At 39.8% G+C, this 20121-nt stretch overlaps 1 protein-coding gene across 1 annotated transcript in view; it reads right to left on the bottom strand.

The window, feature by feature from the left end:
- chrnb2 (cholinergic receptor, nicotinic, beta 2) overlaps window positions 1–20121 on the bottom strand; it is a 46230-nt gene that overhangs the window by 8556 nt on the left and 17553 nt on the right. Inside the window, exons 2-4 of the mRNA XM_036592735.1 lie at window positions 8084–8229; window positions 1688–1732; window positions 769–878 (exon numbers count right to left, since the gene is read on the bottom strand). Of these exons, the coding sequence (XP_036448628.1) occupies window positions 769–878; window positions 1688–1732; window positions 8084–8229 (301 nt within the window). The remainder of the gene's footprint in view (window positions 1–768; window positions 879–1687; window positions 1733–8083; window positions 8230–20121) is intronic.

The raw sequence follows: 20121 nt of genomic DNA, 5'->3' as shown, positions 1-20121 counted from the left end.
TAACGACAGACACATGAAATAATGGCCCTAAGTGGGCCACACACAGTGTATGAAATTTGCTTGGTTTCTTTAGTTTTGCACTGTTTCTAAAAGACTAATGTAGCTAATTATGGTTGCGCATTGCAAAGCAGTTTTCAAGATATCAACATCGTTCCAACTCCAGTTTGTCCAGTCTGATTGCGTGATTTGGGCTTATACACAGCTTTTTGATTGGAAGCACAGTTTCCATGTAGCAATGGAATTTTGCTGATTTTTTTCCCATAGGAATGAATGGAGTGCAAAGGTTTTGGAACCATTCTTGTGTCACGATGATACAAATACACTAACACACACACTTAACTCATGACACTCTCCACACACCACACACACACCACACCAACGCACACACACACTTTTAAGGTAGCAGGAGATTTAAGTGGCCACACACAGTGCATGTCCACAGAAAACTGCATAACAGACTCTGGTTCTGGAGAGCTTGCAAGATGGTATGCAGCTTAACACAAATCTCCAGGGGAAGGGTTGGTGTTCACTGAATTAGGCAACACTCACTCCAGGGTTATTAATGTGATCTTCAGAAACTTGAGGAGAGAGGAGGGGGGGAGAGTGTGTGTGCATGTGTGTGTTGATTAGGTTGAACTGACCCCTTAAATTATGGTAAATTCAAATCAGGTCACTAATGGACTAGCAAAAGCGGCAGGTACCTCCCACACTCAGGTATCACAGAGCAGAAGCCCTGAAACCTACAGACCAGAAGAGTCTGGCACTCACTTGTTGTAGAGTACAACATCTGGCAGCCAGATGTGTTTGGAGGGCAGCCGGACCTTCTTCATGCCGTCAAACTCCTCTGGGATCCACGTTAGACGGTAGTCCTGCCATTCCTGTACACAAAATTCAGCAGAGACAATTCAGCAGAAAGTTACAATGCAAACAAGTGACTGTTACCATTTGAAACTTCAAACAAATTTAGCATTAATATATAATGCTATTACATCAGAATGTGACATAGTTCCCCGCTTAGCCAATATAGTGAAATCACTCACAGTCTAGAGAATAAATTACCCTTACAAAGCGCACAAGCAAGTGATCTAACAGAATTATTACTACTTGCATGTACTAATGCTAGTGTCCAGTCATGTTCTATTAACTGAAGTGAAGACTGAATTTGTCTGATTAGAAAGCTTGAGTAAGTGCATCCGGCTATAAATTTTTCCCAGATTAAATACACACTGGATGAGGCCGTTAAAGAGCCGTAACTAATAGCTGTCATCCTAACACCCAAACACAAACACTGAGAGTAATGAATGTCTAGTGATATTGATGGTGATTTAACATACTTTCTGCTGGGCTTTGATCCGAAAAAGACCATTAAATTAATAACGTTTTAACTCCCTCCCCCTCAATACAGCTGAGCAGTGGGTGTAACACTGGGTCATTCGCAGCTCAGCCATAGTGTGAAGGTACTGTGGCAGCATTTTACTGACACTCCTGCCAAGCAACATTTTTAACCATGAAGAACATGAAAGCATGATACAGCTCTATGCGTGTGTGTGCATCAGAAAACTGGCATGGCCTGCAATACCTCAGGTGCTAATGACCATTCATGCATGCACCCAACAGACCCTTTGGTCCTGGTGTGCATAGGGTGAGAGGTAACAGAGGGAGACGTGTTTTGTGAGTAAAGACTGACCTGAGTGAGCCAGACGTTGGTCGTCATGATCTGCTCCCGCTCGTGCTAAACACACACACAAAGACAAGAGAGAACAGCTCTTTTAAAGATAAGGAAGGGTCAGCAAAACCAAATGTACACAATTTTTCCTTAATTCCAAATACAGTGAATCGGCCTAGATCTGTTTGGTATTTATTAACATTGTTCCAACTCCAGTTTGTCCAGTCTGATTGTGTGATTCGGGCTTATATACAGCTTTTTAAATGGATGCAGTTTCTATATAGCAATGGAGATTTTTTCTTCCCATAGGAATGATTGGAGTGCAGACGTTTTGGCACCATTCATGTGTCACGATGATATAAATACACTAACACAAACACTCAACTCACCACACTCCACAAACACACTTAACTCGCCACACACACACCAAACTCCTTTAAGGTAGCAGGAGATTTAGAGAGGATCTGTAGAGAGAAGCTGACAGAGCAAACAGAGTTACATCACACAACTATGTGGGTATAGAGGCTTTTTTAATTCCACAAAAACCAGTCTTCATCACAGCTCTCGAGTACATCTGTCTATCTATCTGTCTCTCTATCTATCTATCTCTCTACCTATCTATCTATCTATCTATCTATCTACCTATTTACAGATGTATTTTCAATTAATTCTATTTATTTATCTACACAGGTAGAAGTGTATTTAAGGTAGCAGGAGATTTAAGGTGGTAGTGGGTTTAAGGTAGCAATGATTTAAGATAGCAGTGAAGTTAAGGTAGCAGGAAATTTAAGGTGGCAGTGAACTAGGCAACCACAGCAACCACCAGCTTAGCAACACCATAGCAACCACATAGCGACCACCTGTGATACCATAGCAACAACCTAGCATCCACTTAGCAACATAATAGCCACCAGATAGAAACACCATAGCAACCACCTAGTAGCCAATTAGCAACACTATAACAACCACCTGGGAAACCATAGCAACACCTTTGTAACACCATAGCAACCACTAGCAACCAATTGGCAACACCATAGCAACCATCTAGTAACCACACAGCAGCACCATAGCAATCACTTAGCAACCACTTGGTTAACTTCATCCCAGTGGTGTCATCAGAATTTCATTTTAGAAGGGTGCCTGGTTACAAGTTGGTGGACAGCTAGGAAACAATGTCTCAAAGACATCACTATAGTAAGGAGAGCAACCACATTATAATCCCACATTTTGTTTGAATCCAAATACATTTTGTTGCACATCAAACGGTAAATATCTCACACTGAAATTTACCTCTGATGATTTTTACATTCAAACTGTATCTTTCAGTTGAATCCACTCACTGCAATTTCATCAATTTCACAGCCACTCAAGCAAATCAAAGTGCACCGCTGTTGGTTTTGATTGCTTATCTCTCATTAATGTAACTCAACAAATGTGCATAACTGAGCAAAACTAAATGAGCTGTGTTGTTTAATTAAAATACAGAGACTTGTTTATTTGCTTAAGGCAAGCTTGTTGGGTAAAACTTATTTCTTTCCCATTGGCTCCTGGCTCCATCTATTTGCATAGTGGGTCTATTTGTCCACCTTGTTTTGCTTGCCATCAGCAGGTTGTCATCACCCCAGGCTACCTTCCCTTAGGCGGGCGTGTACTTTTTTTAGCGTTTTGCTTTGCCACCTGGCCTCTTGTTTTTGGTTCTAAAAGCAACGTAGCATTTTCCTTGCTGCTGAGTGAGCTCCTGTGCTAGCTGGATACAACAATGACCACATTCACCCTAAGGATTACGCCATGAGAGTTAGTCGCACAATTAACTATTAGAAGATATAAGCAATTTGAGATTTTAGATTAAAAAGGTATGATTTGATGAGTTTGTTTAGGTTAAGACCTGAACAGTTTACATTATTCTAATACGTGTTAAGCACTTTAAGTACATTCAATTGAAAGTTGTGTGAACTTATTAGCCATTGTCATTGTAGCCAAGCCAATAGAAAAGTTACCTCTATTAACATAATACGAGGGAAAAAAATGCATGTTTAAACAAAACACACAATTGTTGACCTCACATTTAATTGCTCAGTAATAACAACTGGCAGAACATTAGGCCAGGTAAAGGTTTCCTGCATGGTGGCTTTGAAAAAAATCATTGTTAGCTAGATGTTGCATCTGGTTGTTCTGTATTATCTAGACTCCTGAATTTCCCCCTTGTAAATACAACTACATCAGCTGTTTGAGTGGAACTTAAGTCTTAACAGACAAAAATGTACTTTCACAATGTCTAATTTTGTTTTAACTAAGCAACATCCTTTTTCTCCATTTTTAGATGCCAAGCACCCCGTACGCATGGCTTGCAACTCACTCACTCGCTCACGTTTAGCAGGCACAATATTCTCCATAAGAGGGCGCCACTAGCAACTCAAATAGTTTTCTCAGACATTAGCCCATCATAAATGCCTTAATGACTTGCCAAGATTTAACTTACCAAGCCAAAGTGAATTTATTCATGTCAAATTAGCTTTACTGATAACAATTTCCATCGTTTTATATGAGAAAATGAGCTGGACAACCGCACAAACATCCAAAATGCGCTAATTTATCTTAAATCTTCAGATGATAAAAGGCACCTTCACGCTACTAGCTTTTAGCAGACAGTAACCCAGGATAGGGTCTCTAACAGCGGCTCTAAATGCTATCAAGATTAGCTACAGCACTCACACAAACTGCTGTAATTTGTACCCATCAGTACTTCAGTGTATCATAATAGCAGTGACCAGTAATGATTCCTTGTAAAGTACTAGTGTTAATGGCTCTGTGCTCATGACCTGTTTTGAAGAGAACTGTAGAAACACTCAGAAGAGCTTCTCTGACATCAAGGTCAGATATGATTGTCTTACAACGTACTAGGTCTGATCTGATTGGACGAGCCAGGCGTTGCGCTTTTCCCCAATGCCAAACAGCAGAGGACTGCCATCTGCGCTTATGTGAGACAACCTCTGCTTTTACAGTGTATTTCAGTCCTGGTTCACACGTTCTTCTCAACTCATACAGATTATGGCCTTGTTCTTCAGTCAGGCAGGTCCCCGGAGATACATTACAGGGCATTAGCTTCCAGCTAACAGGCCGGATAGACATCTCTTTATTTACACTGCACTAAAGGCACAGAGGATTCTATAGAGGGGAAATTAGCAGAGAGAGCTCAGTGAGCAGGAGGACTATAGGAGCAGCACAGCGCCGGTGGGAATAACGCTGTAGAGAGAAGCTGACAGAGCAAACAGAGTTACATCACACAACTATGTGGGTATAGAGGCTTTTTTAATTCCACAAAAACCAGTCTTCATCACAGCTCTCGAGTACATCTGTCTATCTATCTATCTCTCTATCTATCTATCTCTCTACCTATCTATCTATCTATTTACAGATGTATTTTCAATTAATTGTATTTATTTATCTGCACATTTAAAAAAGATGGTTCTTCAAGGGATCTTTAGTAAAGAAAATGGTTCTATCTAGAACCATGAACACTCAAAGAACCCTCTTAATGTTTTACTGGTTCTTTTCATCATGAAATGGTTCTTCAGGTTGATGGAGAATGTGCTGTAGATGGTTCTATAGAGAACCTTTTTGAAAAGGGTTTAATATAGCACCAAAAAGGGTTCTTTTACACTCTTTAAAAAGATGGTAATAAAAGATCTTTAGTATAGACCATGGTTCTATGTAGGGCATTTCTAAAAGTTTCTTTGCATGGTAAAACGGATTGATGGATTGATGGAGAATGTGTTACATATGGTTCTTGACATCGTTGGGATAGCAGAACCCTTTTTGGTGAACAATGAACCATCTACAACACATTCTCCATCAATCTGAAGAACCCTTTCATGATGCAAAGAACACTTTAATCATGAAAAGGGTTTATTGTGTGTTCATGGTTCTATATAGAACCATTTTCTTTACTAGAGAACCCTTGAAGAACCATCTTTTTAAGTGTGTCTGTATTCATTTTTCTATCTATTCATTGTATCTATTCTCTTATTGATGTATTTATTTATTACTGTTGCTTTTCATTTCCATGTATTAATTCCAGGATGATGTGCAATTTTTACGAATAATTCTAAATAGTGTTCCAAGACATAATCAACAGATCGACACTGAAGGAGCCCCTTAAACATGTATTTCACACTATTGACGAGCTTCGCTCTGTGTGTCCTACATGCCCTACATCCGTCAAAGTTAAATCATATTAAAGGAAACTGGATATTAAAGACACAATATGCACAAACCTATGCTGTAAGATACACAGATTTTGCTCTAAATCTGTTGACAATACAAGCTAATCTTTTTACACCTGAGGATTTTAGCTGATTCAAACAGTGCTATGCAAGATTTTGAACACTCAGGGTCAGATTACATGTTTTCATGATTTTCTGAAGTGAAAATAAGCAAAAACATCCTCAACAGTTTGTAATTATTTGCTGTTTTTTACCAGAGATGTTATAAAGGAGGAGAATGTTCACTGGTTGAAAATGAATAGGAAAGCTGGTAACACTCAACATGGGCTACGAACTGGTGCCTTGTGCACATCTTACTCAGCAAGCTCACGTGAATCACGTGCATCATCAGCAAACAAACTAATAAGCAGAACAAGCCTTCGCTGCGAAGAAACTGAGCTCTACAGCTCTTAGCTGTTCATTATTAGAGCGAGACGAAGGTGAAAAAGGTGAGATGTGTTGGTTTTCCACCGTTTACAGGCTTCAACTTCTGTTCGGCGCTGCTGCCATGGTAACTCTGAATGATGGCGCACGCGCAGTGAAAAAAAAGGCACATGAATTCCGATCTGAGCGTCACATTAAGGTCGCATGACTACAAATCGGATATGATATTTAACATATTAAAAAAAACAGAATATAAAATGTGCCATATTTTTTGCAAAGCTCACATTTTACATCTTATCTTTCCCCAAATAAACAGTAACAGTGCATTAAAATGTACAGAAGTGTGTTCTCTGGTGAAATGTCAAATGTCAAAAGTATTTTGTTGATTTTACAATTGAAAATAAGTTCCAGAGAACACACTTAAATATGCCATTTTTCTTCTAATTTTAGTGCACAATTTCTATTTATTTTCTGAATTTAACATACTGGAAAAAAATGAAACATTAAAACTTTACTGCAGGTTCATTTTAGCTAACTTGTGCCCCCATTACTGCCCCGATTAGTGCCCCCTTTAGGAGTTATAAAGTAGCGATACTCTGGTAACTTAATAAGAACAGACTTAATGTGTGGAAATCTGTTCATAAATGCAAGAAGAATTGCAAACAAGAAGAATTATTGTGAGGAACTGCCTTATTGAATATTTCCCGTTCCTAGTATGGTCTGTTAGGAATGCAGGCCTGGATTCTAAGGAATATTTTGTACACACTTCCTAACTGTTAGAATATCTCCAAGGTTTACTTCTATGCATACTTTATAAGTTGTTTGAAATACTGTATAAGGAATGAAACATAAACTATGTGGCCAAAAGTATGTGGACACCCTCCTAATTAGTAACTTCAAGTATTTATAAATATCGAGCACATAGCCATGCAATCTCCATAGACAGACACTGGCAGTAGAATGGGTTGGGTCATACTAAAGAGCTCAGGTTTGCCACAAGTCAGTTCCACACCTTTTAGATTAGGCTTATAAGTGCTATTATAACATCTAGTAGCAACAACAAGTCAGCCACACAGCGCTAGACCATGTAGCACTAGACCACAGGGTGGGGCTGTCGAGTGCTAAAGTGCGTAGTGTGTTAAAACTGCCTATCCTCTGTTACATCACTTACTACAGAACCTTTTTGAAAAGAACCCTTGAAGAGCCACTAAAGAGTCCCAAACTGCCTCTGGAAGCAACATCAACACAAGAACTGTGCACTGGGAGTTTCATGAAATGGGTTTCCATGGCTGAGCAGCTGCACATAAGCCTAAAATCACTATGTGCAGTGCCAAGTGTCAGCTGGAGTGGTGTAAAGCATGCCGCCACTGGACTGTCACTGGACAAACAAGTTCTCTGTGATGAATCATGCTTCACTATCTGGTAGTCTAATGGATGAATCTGGGTTTGGTGGATACCAGGAGAACACCACCTACTGGAACGCATAGCACCAACAGTATAGTTTGGTGGAGGAGGGATAATGAGCTGGGGCTGTTTTTCAGGGTTTGATCCCCTTAGTGATGTTAATGCTACAGCATACAAAGACGTTTTAGACAATTATATGGTTCCAACTTTGTGACAGCAGTTTGGGGAGCCACCTTAAATAGTTTTCTCCATATTAAGTGTGCTTGATTTACCAGAGTATCACTACCACTACTCCTCAAGGGGGCGCTGATCTAATGTCTCTAAGATTTCTAAAGTTTAGAGTCTTTTTAATGCAAAGATAACTCACCACACTGATCAGCTGGGCCAACGACACCATCAGCTGCACCGTCACCAGCTCCGAGCCGTTGGTCGCTGGCCGGATCAGTTTGTTGTAGTGGGCGGGGTTTAGGAGATGCTCCACCAGCCGTTCCTCTGTGTCAGCCCCTCGGCTTCCTAACAGAAGAAAATGAAACGTGGCCTAGTTATATCAGTCAAGTTGAGTCATGTTCTTTACTGTTACGGGCGGATAGAAGTGAAGTTTCACTGTACAATGAAAACTCTTAGATTCCTGACTCCTTTTTGGTGCTGTGACAAAGAAAAAGACTAAGACACAACATACAGTGCAAACAAATAAACAGTGTTAAATGCAGCAGTACGAGATACAGCTTTGCCTGAATACAAAGATCCAGTTTCAAAGAGTGGTGTTACACACAGTGCTCGCTGGAATTATGGAGTGTTTGGCAAAGACGAGCAAAACAGTAGTTTATCCAATCACACAAGGCAGCTCATCGGAACAGAGACTACAGGGCATGTATCAGCTCAAAAAGCACATAATTCCACATATTCTTATAGATTTTTTCATTTTATTCACTATTTCTGGTCCGAGTAGTGAACATGGCTTGTTAAAAAAAGGCAAAGGTGACAATCAAGTTCAAACCTGGCGTGTCTGATCTGTCCAGAGTTGCGCTGGTCAAAAGTAGAAATGTTAAGAACCACCGAGGAACAGTCACTTTGAATTAACCTACCATCAAAATCCAGTTCTGGGGACAAATAAAAAAATAAACCCAAAGCTCAACATGTAAGCTCCACCTGTGTGCTCATCTATTTCCTGACAACGCAAGAGCATGAAATGCTTAATAATTATTGTTTATTTTTAATTACATTTTATTTTTTAAGCATTTAATGTATTTTACCTTCGGAAGAGACAAATATTTTAGCTGAATACCTCTGCTCTGCAGAATTACAGCACCACGGAACAGCACCGGTCTCCTGAGGCCCTCTACTTCAGGACCACGGTCAGCGCTGTTGTGCCCTCCAGACCACTGTAGCACACCTGAGGCCGACTGTGCCAAAGACCACAGAGCAGATTCACAGAAGTGTGCTTAAGACTTACTATTCCTTATCATAGAAACTTCTTTTTCTCTTAAAGTTAGCCTGAAAACAAAACTGATGTCTAAGTACCTTGTTAGGTCATATCTCTGGTCATATTAAGCACAATTCTTCATATCATTCCATTTACAAAACTGAATTTTTATTTTAACCTTTCTTCAAAATGTCAAGACTTTTGCTCTGCCTCTAAACCACCTTCGGATTTTTGATTACATCATCGTGCACTAAACGCTCACTCACTCATCATCTAAGCCACTTATCCACCTGGATAGCAGGGGGTGCCGGAGTCTATCCCAGCGCTCATTGGCAGGCAGGAAACACCCTGGACAGGTCACCAGTCCATCACAGGGAAGACAAAGAGAGACAAACACATTCACACATTCGCTCACACCTAGGGGCATCTCCAGCCGACCTGACTGCATGTCTTTGGACTATGGGAAGCAGGAAACCCACGCAGACACGGGGAGAACATGCAAACTCCACATGCAGTGTGTCCCAGTTCAGGGGCTGGATCCTTCGAAGGATGTGGTCTACAAAGGCGTGTCCTTCAAAGGCTGCATCGACCAGCTAAGGCTGAACCGAAATGAGATGGTCTGCTCTACGGTAGATTTCCTGTTTGTACGCTATGGTTGACTGTATTTCAAAACTTTTTAAAAATTGTATTTGAGAACATTCTTCAATCTTAGGATCATTGATGGGGATCATGATGTCTTTCTTTACAAAGCCTTCTTTAAGACTGATGTACGTAAATGAGCTCTGTTCTGACCCTGCATTGTGCCTCATTCACAAAGTAGTCTGGGCTGAAACACTCCACATAACTTCAGTGTGAACGGGCGGAGCTAAACTTTACTATCCATGTATGAGGAGGAAATGATATGTTTCACTATATAACACTGTTTACATAGACTTCACTACACCCTTAAAGCAGTGACGTGTTCTCCCAGCGAGCATCTTTTTGTCCTTATAGAAAGCAATACAACAAAGCCGCCTTATCTGTCCTAAATCTCACCCCAGCAGTTCTATCTCTGAAATCTAGCTATATTTTGGGAGGCAACTTCTTTTGTCTTGTTTCTGAAAGGATCTGAACAAGCGCTGCTTCTCCTTGTCCCACGAGTCGAAACCTTTTTTCCTTTTGTCGATAAATAGCAGCTCCCTGAAGAGCTGAAAAGCTAAATACAAAACAAAGTCAATGCTTTTCTTCTATCATGTTGTATCCTGCTTTGCTTTACCCAGAAATCTCACTGTCTTTTGTCCTTTTTCCCAACTGAAAGCATCCTCTTTTACCAAAGCAGCACACAGCATATGAGCCTGTCTGCTGACATCTTCTTTGTTACGTGGCTCAGAGTGGAGCTGCATTAAGGTCAGATGCTTTTTCAGTTCCCGAGTGCACTAAACAAGTTAGTACTCTTTCGATGAAGGTTCTATAAAAATAAATAAAGTTCTATATGTTAATGCTGGGACACAACAAATAGCAATCATGGTGAAGGTGAAGGACAGAGCTACAGAGCGTAGGGGTGGGCAATATGGCAAAAATATCATATCATGATACTAAAAAAACATTTTTATATGGAAGTCCAGAGAGCCCATAAGGTAGTTAAAATTTTCTAGACTGTTATCTCGAGATAATGAGTTAATTATCTTGTGATCCTGAGATAACAAAAGATAATTTGTGATAATGAATTAATTACCTTGTGATCTCAAGATAACAAAGTTGTAATCTTGAAAGAGCGAGCTAGTTTACTTGCGATCCCGAGATAGCAAAGTTGTTCTTTTGAGATAACAAGTTAATTATCTTGTGATCCCAAAATAACAAAAGTTCTCTGCAATGACGAGTTAGTTATCTAGTGATCCTGAGATAACAAAGTTGTTTTCTTGAGAGAACAAGTTAGTTATCTTGGATCCCGAGATAACAGAAGTTGTTATCTTGAGATATCAAAAGTTGTTATCTTGTGATCTCAAGATAACAACTTTGCCATCTTGAGATCACAAGAGAATTAACTCATTTTCTCAAGATAACAATCCAGAAAACTATAGCAACACCTCATGGCCTTTCCAGACTTACATACTTTTACAATACACGACATGTTATTATAACACAGACACAATGAACCAATTAGAAACTGTGGGCACAACGATGTTTATTCAATGTTCCACATGTTGTACTGCATTAAACACAGGTAAGCGGAACTAATTCTGTTTTCTTTGTGATGAAACATGAAGCTGGTCAGTATTAGTACCTGGCGATATCCACGATACACTCCGAAAAGCTTACGATAACAAAATGTATCTCGATAAAGATAAAATATTGTGGGTCCACCGCAGGCTCCACACTGCATGAGGATCTTTGGGGGTGTGGCCATGCAAAGTGGCTCTGGGAGCGTGCCACACTACGGGTCAAAAAGGGACTGTTGTTACTGTTGTTTTGTGGGGGTTGGTTGTAGTGTATAGTTGTGTTTATTGGAGTAATTGTTTCTGAGAAGGGTGGGCTTTGTAGTGAACTAATGGTTAGAAGTGTCTACCTTCCTAACAAGTCGTGTTCTCCCTGTGTTTCGCGTCGGGGTTGCACTGGGCTGGGCATTTCTGGTCTTTGTAAAGACTTGCTGTTGAAGTGCCTGTTCAAAAAAGAGCATTTGTCAGTACAGGGAATGTTTTCCGCTCCTTCTTCTGCACTGAAGCTACAATACTGTCATGTTGCCCACCTCGAACAGAGCCATAACAAAGACCTTAACCACTTAAATAGCCAGGGCCCACAGGTTTTATTACACACTTCTAAGGCCTAGGAATAGCTCAACCAGTTTGCATTGCAGTCCCTGTAGTTACTGAACAATAAGCCTTAGCATGTAGTAAGCCTGGGATTTTAAGGGGTTAAACAACCCTGTCAGCGCAACAGTTTCGATGACATGCAAGTGCAAAGCTTATGATACCACAACTATTCGCCCAGAGACAGGTGCTAAAGATGCAAATGTTTGGAGAAAGCTCCGAATGATGCCAAGAACACCATCCCCACAGTGAAGTACGAAGGTGGGAGCATCATAATATGGAGCTGCATGTCTGCAAACAGCACTAAGCCATTACACGTCAACGAAGGAAACACGAAGGGAGCGATGTACTGGTGGTACTGGAGATAGGAGAGAATTTAATCCTAAACTGAATCCAAGGAGAAGATGGACGTTTCAACAAGACAATGACCCCAAACATGCAACTAAAATAACTTAAGACTCGTTTCTATAGAATCTAAAAGTGCTTGCATGGTTTAGGCCTGTGGTCTTCAACCTTCCTCCTGGAGAGCAACCTTCCTGCAGAGGTTGGTTCTAACCTGTATTCAATAAGCTGCCTTGCCCTTTAATTCTAATACATCTGATTTAGCCAATCAGGGACTTGGGAAGAGGTTGATTAGCTGGAGCAGGTGTGGCAGATTGTGGTTGGAACTAGGCTCTGCTGGAAGGTTGCTCTCAAGGACAAGGGTTGGAGACCACTGGTCTTGCCAGTCTACTGACTTCAAATATATGCATATATGTACATGAAGTATAACTGTGCATTAAAATGTTTACAGAGAATGTTAACTTATTTTCACCAGGGGTGCACAAACATGTGCACACAACTGTAACTGTATAAAGTGCACACAGAGTCCTGCCTCTCTTTCTCTCCTCCCTCTGAGTAAATCTCTCTCTTTTTCTCCTATCTCTCGCTCCGTGTTCAGTGGTCAGGAATGATGGCTTTACACAGCAGATCAATGAAGACGCTAATCATGCACCATAAACTCTACCTCCCCTTCTCCTGCTGTCACCCACTGCATCTCTCTCTCTCTCTCTCTCTCTCTCTCAGTCTAACAGCATCTCCTCTATCCCTGCCCATTACTGGCACAAGCTTCTGTTTACTCTGCATCCCCCATTACTATGACCAGCCTTTTCAATTCTTCACATCTAATATCAAATTGTTCAATATTTAGTACGTCCACTCTTTACCTTTATTACAGCTACCATTCTTTACACTAGACTTGCTTCCAGCTTTTCAAAGAAAACTTCAGGGATATTTATCCACACCAAGGTTCAGTCTTAGAAGTTGGTTGAATTTTCTGTGTCTCACGATCCTGCACTCAATGGGTAGCGCCGTTGCCTCACCGCAAGAAGGGCCTGGGTTTGATTCCCCGGCCGGGTGACAAGGATCTTCCTCCGGGTGCTCCAATTGCCTCCCACAGTCCAAAGACATGCAGTCAGGCCAATTGGAGATGCTAAATTTCCCCTAGATGTGAAGATATATGTCTGTGTGTCTGCCCTGTGATGGACTGGCAACCTGTCCAGAGTGTTTCCTGCCTTCCACCCAATGAGCGCTGACCCAGCTAAGTGGCTTAGATAATGTGTGTGTGTGTGTTGCACACCTCAGATGGATGTGTTCTAACGCAAATGTTCTACTGTTGTTTCCATTTCCTATGGCAGCTCCACATCTCCATAGCGCTGAGGATGGACAGAAACGTGGACTTTTTCAGATCTGAAGCAAGAGTAGAGCTTGATGGTGGTTGGTATAGTGTAGTGGGTAACACCTCTGTCTTCTATGCTGTAGACTGGGGTTCAATCCCTGCCTTGGCAAGCACCCTACACTATACCAGTAAGACTCCTAACACTTCCTTTGCCTACCTGTGTAAAATGATCAAACTGTAAGTCGCTCTGGATAAGAGTGTCTGCCAAATGCCATAAATGTAAATGATTTTCTCTTGAAGCTTTAAGTGCCGTTTATCTGATGGGGTCAGTGTTGGTGGTATACCAGGTCTGTCAGGTGGTTGTTAGGAGTCCCATTTTCACTGGAGCTTTTGATCATTTTTTGACATTTTTGAACCCTCTGTTTTTTCACTTCTTTTTTGTTGACTTTCCTTTTCTTATGCAAAAGGATTATCTTATATCTAATCTCCTTTATCCATTTTAGATGCACATTTGTAATTTGCAGGGCAGCTAAGGTGAGTTTGGGCAGACGTATGTTAAGTGTTTCTTTGAAGGGGAACATAATGAAAGTGACTTCTTGGGGAACAGCTTTTGTTGGAAGGACACAGCTGTTACTCGTTGGTCTTAAGACTGGAAGTAAAGACAGTAATCAAACACGTTTTTCAGAATTATTAACATTTGAAACAGATGAAGATGGCTGCAACATGCACAGGTCCTAGTGTTTCTGTGGGTGTTTTTGATGAAAGAAGGTAGTAAATACAGGCCAATCTTTAACCAAGTCACATCACTGATTTAACACTGCATTAAGCGTCAGATTTTTAAAATGTTACTGAAAGTTACAAAAAATCAAATTGTAAATTAGAAGGGGAACAAACTTGGAGGAAAGACGACTTGTCAAAGCCCCTGCTATGAAATCCCAAGTGGTTGCTAAAGTATTGCTATGTTATCACAAGGGCTGCTAAGATGTTGCCAGGTTATTACTATAGAATCCCAAATGGTTGCTGGGGTTTTGCTATTTTGTTGCTGTGTTATCCCAGGTGGTTGCTAAAGTGTTACTATGCTGTTGCTATGATATCCCAAGTGGTTGCTAAGGTGTTGCTTGGCCATTGCTGTGTAATCCCAGGCAGTTGCTAAAGTGTTACTATGCGGTTGCTATGACATTCCAAGTGGTTGCTAAGGTGTTGCTATGTTATGACAGGGGGCTGCTATGATGTTGCTAGGTTATTACTATAGAATCCCAAGTGGTTGCTGTTGCTAGGCTGTTGCTATGTTATCCTAGGAAGTTGCTAACATGTTGGTAGACCATTGCTATGGTATCCCAGGTGGCTGCTAAGGTGTTGCTTGGCCATTGCTGTGTAAACCCAAGTGGTGTTAAAGTGTTACTAGGCTGTTGCTATGGTATCCCAAGTGGTTGCTAAAGTATTGCTATGTTATCACAAGGGCTGCTAAGACGTTGCCAGGTTATTACTATAGAATCCCAAATGGTTGCTGGGGTTTTGCTATTTTGTTGCTTTGTTATCCCAGGAAGTTGCTAACATGTTGGTAGACCATTGCTATGGTATCCCAGGCGGCTGCTAAGGTGTTGCTTGGCCATTGCTGTGTTATCCCAGACACTTGCTAAAGTGTTACAAGGCTGTTGCTATGGTATCCCAAGTATCCTCACTCACTGCTAAAACGTTACTAGACCGTTTCTGTTATCCCAGATTTGCTGCTATCATGTTGGTCCACCATTGCTATGGTATCTCAGGTGGTTGCTAAGGTGTTGCTATATGCTCAGCATGCAGCAGGATAACTGCAATACTAGTATTTTCTCCATATTGTTTAGCCATCCTACTGCTACATTTGATGTTTACATAGTTATCAGCTAAAGGGGATTAGTGCTGGTGACTTCCCCTTTTTTATCTGGTTCTATTGTTTATGCTATGAGGTCCATTTGTGTGGTTTTATTTAACAAAAACAGCCGGAATTCTTTTTTACGTCACTATTTTCCACCTTTTCTTTATTATTTGGTATTAAACATGCTGTTTTGCTACTGAGCCTTTAAGATGAATACATACAAATGAGCTTTGCTCCGACTGCTGAAACACTCCTTATAACTTCAGTGTGAATGGGCAGGGGCTAAACTGCTGTAGGATGAATAGGCAAACCATGTTGGTTTTTGTAACAGCGAATTCAAAATGGGCTGTTTTTGCAGTTTAATTTACAGTCATACGCAAATGGAAACATAAAACCTTAAATGCGACCTGCGCAAAAGTTGTGGCACATTTGATATTTCATGTTTCATTTTTTCCCCAATATGTTAAACTAAACAGTATTTGTGCACTGAAATAGAACTAAAAATGAGTATTTAAATTGCTTTCCTCTAAAGAAAATAAAAAAAACATGTAATTTGACCAGGGCTGGTCAAACGTTTGCATGCAACTGTATATATATATATATAGAATGTATGGAGTGGGGAATGAACAATACATTCAGTTTTCCATGATATGGTCCTTTTAAATTGTAGATGATCCATCTTCTCTCTCTCTCTCTCTCTCTCTCTCTCTCTCGTATATTTCCCTCCTTCTTGCTGCGTCCCTCTCTTTTTTCTCCCTCCCTCTTCCTCTTGGAGAGAGTGTTGTGTTGTCCTTCAGAGCAGGATTGTATTGAGAAAAGGAAGCATTTTAATAAATCAACATGTTTCCTCTGCCCGTCTCCACTCTGTTCTCCGCATGCTGAGCTATATAAAGCCGGGCAGATCCGTGCTAAGTGCCTGGAATGTTTCCCTGTGCCTCTGCCCAGCTATGGGCTGTTCCTCTTCCGCGCATATTGTAAACTTAATGTGACCCGATGAATATTTCAGTACTCCCCCACCCCCAGCCCCCACCCCCCACCTTTAGTAACAGCCTCATTAGAAGATGCACAAACATGCAATGCTCACATACATCTGCACATCAACCCATTCAAACACACACAGCAAGCTTTACTTAGCAGGAAGATTCGCATCTCATAATGATTTGACTAGATTGCAATTATTTAAAAAATTATTAAGTGCATCAAAAATCTCTAAATTCAGTATGATTCAATATGATTCACTTCAAATCTTCTGTAAACTATTCACGGCATCATTTAATCTCAAAAGTTGGCACAATTCAATCAATTCTTTAAGAAATGATTCAATGTATCATGAAATTCCACAATTTTGTTCAACTCTATGAAAGGCGATTCAGTGAATCTTAAAATCTCAAATTTCAAATTTCACCACGATTCAATTTGCCTCAAAATTTTATCTCAAATTATGGCACAATTTGATCAGTTCCTTAAAAATGATTCAATGTATCATGAAATCCCACAGTTCTGTTCAATTCTATAAAAGGCGATTTGGTGAATCTTAAAATCTCAAATTTCAAATGTTACCATGATTCAAATTGACTCAATTCAGTTCTTTTGTAATCAGTTCAATGCATCAAGAAGTCCCGAATTCCACCACATTTCCATTCAGCTCTTTAGGAAATAATTTGACACGTAATGAAAATCTCAAATTTCACCACAAATCAATTCAATTATTAATTCAATTCAATTCAGTTCTTTAGGAAATGATTCAATGTACCATGAAATCTCAAATTTGACCACAATTTAATTGATTCTTTAAGGAATAATATAATGCATCATACACTCTCGAATTTCACCATGATCTATCTATCCAATTCAGTAAATGATACAATGCATCTTGTAATCTCAAATCGATCCCATTACATCTTTTACGAAACAATTCAATTTATTATAAATTGTCAAATTTCACCATTTGATTTGCTCTGATTCTTTAGGAAACGATTCAATGCTTCATGAAATTTCAAACGCCACCACAATTCAATTCAGTTCTTTAAAAAATGACTCAATACATCCTATAATCTCAAATTTCACCATGATTCAACTTCAGTTCAGCTCTTTAGGAAATTATTTGTTGTATTGTCTCATCACAAATCAGGAAATGATTCAATGCGTTAGGAAATTGAAGATTTTTCCATGATTTGATTCAGTTAGATTTGTTAGGAAATTACTCAGTGCCTCACAAAAATCTCACCACGATTGAACTGATTCTTTTGGTATGATCCAGAATCATTCTTAAAAAACACTGAATACACAAAGGTAACTATTTACACAGCAACTGAATATTTACACAAAATTAATATATACTTGAATATTATTATAATCAATTCAAAAATCTAGGATCCTGAATCACCACGCTTTGATGCTTTTTACACCCCAACAAAAGATGAAAGACTTGAAGTTGATGCTGGCTGCACAACAGGCCTACATAAGCAGATCTGTACACAAAAACAAGCATCTGAGTTCAGGCTCATAGATAAAACCAAGTCTGTCCCAGCCTGCATGCTGCATGTTTGAGCTATATTTATTCCTGCTGTCCGCACAGAGAGAGCGCGAGAGAGAGAGAGAGAGAGAGAGTGAGAGTGAGAGAGAGAGAGAGTCAGATAGTGGGTACATGCGTTTGTATGTGTGTGTGTGTATTAAGGTTTAAACAGGACAGAAACACACACACATTGTACGAGGGGGAGTGAAAGCGGCTGAGAGAGAGAAGGATGGAGGCAGAGGGGTAGACTGTGATTCACTACAGAACATTTAATACTGAATACTATTTTTCAATCAGCGAACAGAAGAAGACGGTTTATACCAATAATAATAATAATAATAATAATAATAATAGTAATTACAATACATTTTGATTTATATACTGCTTTTCAATAGTGTTTATAATGGTTGAGAATGTGGGTTATTGATTTGTTACAGTGTACAATGCGGGTAGCATTCACTGTTCTATCACTATTACTATACACTGTTGCTTATACATAACTTATAATATACTGTAATTACCTATCTGCTAATCATCTAACGATAACAATATTAGTTAATAATAATTCACTTTCAAACCGTAGCGTACAGTACTGTGCAAAAGTCAGAGACCACCCTTCTGCTTGCTACTGTCTAGTTAATACAGCCATAAAGTACAAGTTATTCATTTTTCGGGCGATAGTTCTGAGGAGATTATATATAGGATAAGCAAGGAGAAAGTCAAAGAAAAACAAGTAAAAAACAGGAGTTTTCAAAACTGGAGTTAAAAATATAATTAAAAGAGAAAATGATGCAGAGGTAGGGTTTTATATACTGATGAGTCTAAATTTTTGATTGGAATTACTCAGAGTGTTACAAGCAGAAAATGCAACCAACTTCTAAGACTGAACTTTGGAGGTGTGGAAAAATATGCTGCGTCTGATCTACTCGTACCAGCACAACACACACTAACACGCCACCACCACATCAGTGTCACTGTAGTGCTGAGAATGATTCACCACCCAAATAATACTTGCTCTGTGTGGTGGTCCTGTGAGGGTCCTGACCATTGAAGTCATATGACTTTGTATTTTTGACATAATTTGGAAAAAGCATTTGCGCTTTATGCTCTAAAATCACTTGAAATAAAATGTCTTTACATTAATTTACATTGAAAGGTAAGAGAGTCTTTGCCTTCTCCTGTAAAGCAAATATTTTGGAGATTTCCAGAAAACCAAAACCAAAACCAATACTGGATGGCCATGATCTTTGGGCCCTCAGGCTGCACTGCATTAAACACAGACATGATTCTGTAGTGGAAATCACTGAGTGGACACTGTCTGTGAAAACAGTTCGTCACTGTATCCACAAATGCAAGCTAAACCTCTAAAACGCAAAGAAGAAACCACATATAAACAGGAAAATGCTGCCACCTTCTCTGGGCCCAAGCTCATTTAAAATGGACTGAGGGGAAGTGGAAAAGTGTTCTGTGGTCCAATGAATCAGCATTTGAAATTCTTTTTAGAAATCATGGACACTGTGTCCTCCAGGCTAAAGACCACTCAGCTTGTTATCAGTGTGCAGTTCTAAAGCCAGTATTCATGATGGTATACGGGTGCAGTAGTGCACATGGCATGGGTGACGTGCACATCTGTAAAGGCACCATCAATGCTAAATGATATATACATGTTTTGGCAAAACATGCTGCCATCCAGTCAACATTTTTTTCAGGGAAGGCCTTGCTTATTTCAGCAAGACAATACCAAACCACATTCTGCATGTATTACAGCAGCATGGGTCTGTAATAAAAGCATCCAGGTGCCTGCAGTCCAGATTTGTCACCCACTGATAACATTTTGAGGGTAATGAAATGAAAAATACGACAAATGAGCCCGACCTGTTGAGCAGCTGAAATCCTATATAAAACAAGAATGGGAAAACATTTCACTTTCAAAACTACAGCAATTGGTCTCCTCAGTTCCAGATGCTTATAGAGTGCTGTTAAAAGAAGAGGTGATGAAACACAGTGGTAAACATGCCCCCGTCCCAACTTTTTTGTAACATATTGTTGGTGTCAAATTCAAAATGGGCATAAATTTTCCAAAAAACAATACAATTTCTCAGTTTCAACATTTGATATGTTGTCTTTATAGTATTTTCCTTTAAAACATGGTTTACATGATTTGAATAT

The sequence above is a fragment of the Colossoma macropomum genome, unplaced genomic scaffold (genome assembly GCF_904425465.1).
Source record: "Colossoma macropomum unplaced genomic scaffold, Colossoma_macropomum, whole genome shotgun sequence".
NCBI classification, from domain to species: domain Eukaryota; kingdom Metazoa; phylum Chordata; class Actinopteri; order Characiformes; family Serrasalmidae; genus Colossoma; species Colossoma macropomum.
The sequence above is the reverse complement of the archived record's forward strand: the minus strand, read 5'-3'. Positions and strand labels throughout refer to the sequence as shown.